Consider the following 6,000-nt stretch of genomic DNA (forward strand, 5'->3'; position numbering starts at 1 on the left):
AAGGTAAGAAACATAACATTTACTAAGTTTCATGACAGTCTATCAAAAACTGTTGCAACAGTTAGACTAACAATATTGTTTCCTACACTGCATTAAGCGACAAGACAAAGAGGGCAATAATCCAGGATAAAAATTATGTATGAAAGCGTGCATCATCAGGTAATAGATCCAGTATTGCCTTCACTAAATAATGTTATTAATACCTCTCTCTCATCCAGGGAATTCCCATCATTTTTCAAAACTGCCATTGTAAAGCCTTTGCTGAAGAAACCAACACTAGACCATAACGATTTAAAGAACTACCACCCAGTTTCTAATCTCCCATTCATATAAAAAATCTTAGAAAAGGTTGTTCTATCCCAGCTTGTATCTCATCTAAATTCAAACAGTCTTTTTAGCAATGTACAATCTGCATATCGCCCTTCCCACAGTACTGAAACTACTCTTCTAAAAGTAGTTAATGACATTCTCTCTGTGTTTGATAGAGGAAAGATTACAGTCCTCACCCTCCTTGATTTGTCTGCCGCATTTGACACAATAGACCATAATATATTACTTCACCGTCTCCAGCATGTATTTGGCATTCATGATACAGCCTTACTGTGGTTCAAGTCCTACTTGGTCAACAGGACACAAATTGTATCTGCAAATGGAATATACTCCAGCCCAGTTGATCTATGTTGTGGTGTTCCACAGGGGTCTGTTCTTGGAGTTGTTCTCTTCATTCTGTACACTCAGTCATTCTCAAGTGTCATAGATCATCATCCAGTATCTCACCAATTGTATGCTGATGACACCCAAATATACAAATCTTGCCACCCAACTGAAGTTGATGCTACCATCCAAGGTGTAGAGAGGTGCATTTCTGATATGAAATCATGGATGCTATGTAAAAAGCTGCAGATGAATGATGATAAAACTGAGGCCATTCTGATCACAACACAAAGACTTTCTCATTCAGATCCTTTACCACAAACAATAAATATCAGCAACACCAACATTAAATTCACACAATCAGTATGAAACCTAGGTGTTACTCTGGACAGTACTCTCACATTGCACCAACATGTCATGAACATATGCAAGGCTGCATATCTTGAGCTGAGACGCATCAGCTCAATTCGCAAATATCTTTCAATTGATGCCACTAAAACACTTGTGTGTTCATTAGTACTTTCAAGACTGGACTATTGTAACTCAATTCTGTCTGGTTCATCTCAATATCTGCTCCAGAAACTTCAAAAAGTTCAAAAGACAGCTGCTCGGATCATACTTAGAGTACCACGATCAGAGCAGACCTCCCCGCTGCTCTGTACCCTACACTGGCTATCCATTCGATCCAGGAACAAACACAAAATTTGTTCTCTGTGCTACATTTCACTGTAGGACTCTAGTCCAACATACCTATCCGACCTCACCCATGTGTAACACCAGCAAGATACTTACGCTCCTCTTCTGACAATCGTATACTCATTATTCCTACTATGAAAACAAAGTCATATGGACAGCGTTCTTTCGCATACCAGGGCCCAGCTACATGGAATGAATTGCCCACTGAACTTAGACACAAAGATACAGTGATCACATTCAAGAGAGCTCTCAAGACCCACTTATTTCAACTGCAAGAACAAACTTAAAGACCTAATAATGTTTCCTACCGTAAATATTCTCAGCATGTTTTTTTTTTTAATGTTTTCTCATTTCATGGTGTTTGTTTTTGTAATCATATTATTATATGTTTTTTATCTTATAGGTGTTGTCTGATGTTGTAAAGTGCTTAGAGCTTCTAAAGATTAGGTGCTATACAAAGTCATCATCATTATTATTATTATAACCATATTATTTACCAACTTTCATGGTAATCAATCAAAAACTGCAGGACCAGTTCTTCTAACCAGATTATCTCAATCACTCCTTAAGTTTATACAACAAAAATGTCAGTAATTTCTAATATATATTGCAGGAACAAAGTGATTTGTCAACATGGATATCTTCAGGTGATCACCGTCCTATTTACCAAGTTTCATAGCAATCCATCAAAAAATGTAGAACTGAATTAATGAGAGTGCATCACACAATGCATTAAACTTCAATAGGGCAATAACTGTGACAAAAGGGCAATAACTGTGACAAAATAAACAAAGAATAAAGATTTTTGTTGATGTCTGCATCTTTTGGCAAACAAAAACTGGATGGGCCAGCAGATGGACAAAAGGATTACGATCTACTTATGGTGGGGATTTAAAAAGGCAATAGATTGGTGACTTACACAATTAAGCAATTGGATGCAAAAGATACAATCCTTTTCAACTGTGTATGTCAATCTATCTGTATGTATGTATGTATGTATGTAAAGAACTCTCTAGAAACTGGCTTAAATGTACCACAATAATACCACTTTATTATAGTTTGCATGATTCCTGATATCAGGACAAAGGCCTAAACAAATGAGTAATGCATATTCCAAATCATACCTGAAGGCTTTGACTTGACAGGAGTAGTACTTGTCTGGCCATGGGCCATTATTAAGAATATACCTCTCCAACTGGAATAGATGGTAAAAAAAATAAATTCTGTGGTATGTACACAGCGCTCTAGCTAGAAAGAAGCAGCAAGATGTTCTCCCCTCAGCCGACCCCAATGCCTTAGCAATCCCTCTAGCTGCCCCTCTCCCAGCAAGATTTTGTTTTGAACAATCAAAAATGATATTATATCCAAGATGTCATTTCTTATTGGTTGATTATAAGTAGAAACTCAAGCCCAGTTTTATGATCTCCTAGAATGAATATATTGGTATATTTATTTGATGCTGAATACAAATTTAAATCTTCATTTGTCTGGGCTTACTTCCAAAACATGTACAACAGCAAATTATTTGTTGGACAGAAATGTCTCTTTAATCCCAAAATGTTAAAATGTGCCATATTCTAAATTACCGATCATGTCCACCCATCCAATTCCTTGTTGCAACATTGTTTCATTATTAATCAGTACAAAAATAGTTAATCAATATTTCACTTCAGGCTTTTCTGCATGAACTAAAACAATTGGTTGAAGTGTATAACAATCAGAGCCCCTCTGAAAAGAACACTAGCTGTGAGAATTGGTGCTACTTTACTGTCTTTGATTCTGCACTACATCATTTTCATACAAAGAAATTGCTCATAGCAAAATTAGTGACAAAACAAGCTTGAAAAGAATTTTTTATCAAATGGCAGCAACCAATTCCAAATAAGTCTGTGTACATACTTTTAAAAGACGTATGAGCAATGTTTCATTGAACTGATGTAACACACCAATGACAATTTAGTTTTGGATTGGATAGGGACAGCAGGTCTTGGTGCCAGGTTTCTGCTTCTTTCTTTAGAAACACTTTGACCTATTGCTCTAAATAAGTGATACATGTTACGACCAAAAATCAAATGTATATTCTACATGTTCATGACACAGGATTGTGAAAATGCATATGTCTGTATAGGGTTTGATGGCTTTTCAGCACAACCAAAAGCAAAAAAAGTAAAATCCGTAAGATTCCAGTTTCATCATTTTAGGAGCATCAAATGCTTATGTATGTATAGGACACCCCCCACCCCCCTATTCAATTTCAACAATAATTTAATACTTTATTTTCTTTTCCGCCAAAGACATAAAATCACTTTATAATCATCATGCATTTTTCTTTTTACTTTTATTACTCCAGAGAAAGGATTGTTAATGCATATTTCAAAGACTCAGGTCTGCAACAAAACTTCTACTGATGCCCACAATAGCTTACATAGATATGAAATCCACACAAAAAAATTAAATCACTTACATCTTTACAGAAGACATGGGACAGTTCACACTTACATCTTTACAGAAGACATGGGACAGTTCATACTTACATCTTTACCAAAGACATGGGACAGTTCACACTTACATCTTTACAGAAGACATGGGACAGTTCATACTTACATCTTTACAGAAGGCATGTGACAGTTCACACTTACATCTTTACAGAAGATATGGGACAGTTCAAACTTACATCTTTACACAAGACATAGGACAGATCACACTTACATCTTTACCAAAGACATGGGACAGTTCACACTTACATCTTTACAGAAGACATGGGACAGTTCATACTTACATCTTTACAGAAGATATGGGACAGTTCAAACTTAATCTTTACACAAGACATAGGACAGATCACACTTACATCTTTACACAAGACATAGGACAGATCACACTTACATCTTTACCAAAGACATGGGACAGTTCACACTTACATCTTTACAGAAGACATGGGACAGTTCATACTTACATCTTTACAGAAGGCATGGGACAGTTCACACTTACATCTTTACAGAAGATATGGGACAGTTCATACTTACATCTTTACAGAAGACATGGGACAGTTCATACTTACATCTTTACAGAAGGCATGGGACAGTTCATACTTACATCTTTACAGAAGGCATGGGACAGTTCATACTTACATCTTTACAGAAGACATGGGACAGTTCATACTTACATCTTTACAGAAGGCATGGGACAGTTCATACTTACATCTTTACAGAAGGCATGGGACAGTTCATGCTTACATCTTTACAGAAGGCATGGGACAGTTCATACTTACATCTTTACCAAAGACATGGGACAGTTCACACTTACATCTTTACAGAAGACATGGGACAGTTCATACTTACATCTTTACAGAAGACATGGGACAGTTCATACTTACATCTTTACAGAAGGCATGGGACAGTTCATACTTACATCTTTACAGAAGACATGGGACAGTTCATACTTACATCTTTACAGAAGACATGGGACAGTTCATACTTACATCTTTACAGAAGGCATGGGACAGTTCATACTTACATCTTTACAGAAGGCATGGGACAGTTCATACTTACATCTTTACAGAAGGCATGGGACAGTTCATACTTACATCTTTACCAAAGACATGGGACAGTTCACACTTACATCTTTACAGAAGACATGGGACAGTTCATACTTACATCTTTACAGAAGACATGGGACAGTTCACACTTACATCTTTACCAAAGACATGGGACAGTTCACACTTACATCTTTACAGAAGACATGGGACAGTTCACACTTACATCTTTACAGAAGACATGGGACAGTTCATACTTACATCTTTACAGAAGACATGGGACAGCTCATACTTACATCTTTACAGAAGACATGGGACAGATCACACTTACATCTTTACAGAAGACATGGGACAGTTCATACTTACATCTTTACAGAAGGCATGGGACAGTTCATACTTACATCTTTACAGAAGGCATGGGACAGTTCACACTTACATCTTTACCAAAGACATGGGACAGTTCACACTTACATCTTTACAGAAGACATGGGACAGTTCATACTTACATCTTTACAGAAGACATGGGACAGTTCACACTTACATCTTTACCAAAGACATGGGACAGTTCACACTTACATCTTTACAGAAGACATGGGACAGTTCATACTTACATCTTTACAGAAGACATGGGACAGTTCATAAAATCGCTGTGAATTGGGATCAGTCAGATCTGACAGGAAGGTCAGATTATAGACAAATACTGTCATGTCGATATACAGATCTCCATCTGGTGGATAATAATAATAATAATAGTAATAGTAGTAGTAACTGTAATATCATGAGATCAAAAGAATAAAATATGAAATAAAAAGAGAAAACTTAAAAGAATTAAATGTTGTAGTTTTTGTGTTTTAACTGTGGGAAATGAAATACACTCAAGAATATGTTTATAATAGTCCCTTTTCTTGCTTCCCTCATTCATAATGTTTATAATAGTCCCTTTCTTGCTCCCCTCATAGGCAATGTTTATAATATATATTTTCTTGCTTCCCTCATAGGTAATGTTTATAATAGTCCTTTTCTATCTTCCTTCATAGGCAATGCTTATGATGGTCCCTTTCTTGCTTCCCTCATAGGTAATGTTTATAATAGTCCCTTTCTTCCTTCCCTCATAGGTA

The 6,000-nt window shown here is 36.4% G+C and overlaps 1 protein-coding gene across 1 annotated transcript in view; it reads right to left on the reverse strand.

The window, feature by feature from the left end:
- LOC149798748 (uncharacterized) overlaps positions 1–5,595 on the reverse strand; it is a 337,174-nt gene extending 331,579 nt beyond the window's left edge. The window contains exons 1-2 of the mRNA XM_089957621.1: positions 5,494–5,595; positions 2,475–2,545 (exon numbers count right to left, since the gene is read on the reverse strand). Coding sequence (XP_089813747.1) covers positions 2,475–2,545; positions 5,494–5,589 — 167 coding nt within the window. The 5' untranslated portion in view covers positions 5,590–5,595. The remainder of the gene's footprint in view (positions 1–2,474; positions 2,546–5,493) is intronic.
- Between the last annotated feature and the right edge of the window lie 405 nt (positions 5,596–6,000).

Source organism: Sinohyriopsis cumingii, chromosome 5 (assembly GCF_028554795.1).
Source record: "Sinohyriopsis cumingii isolate HCF-2022 chromosome 5, ASM2855479v2, whole genome shotgun sequence".
NCBI classification, from domain to species: domain Eukaryota; kingdom Metazoa; phylum Mollusca; class Bivalvia; order Unionida; family Unionidae; genus Sinohyriopsis; species Sinohyriopsis cumingii.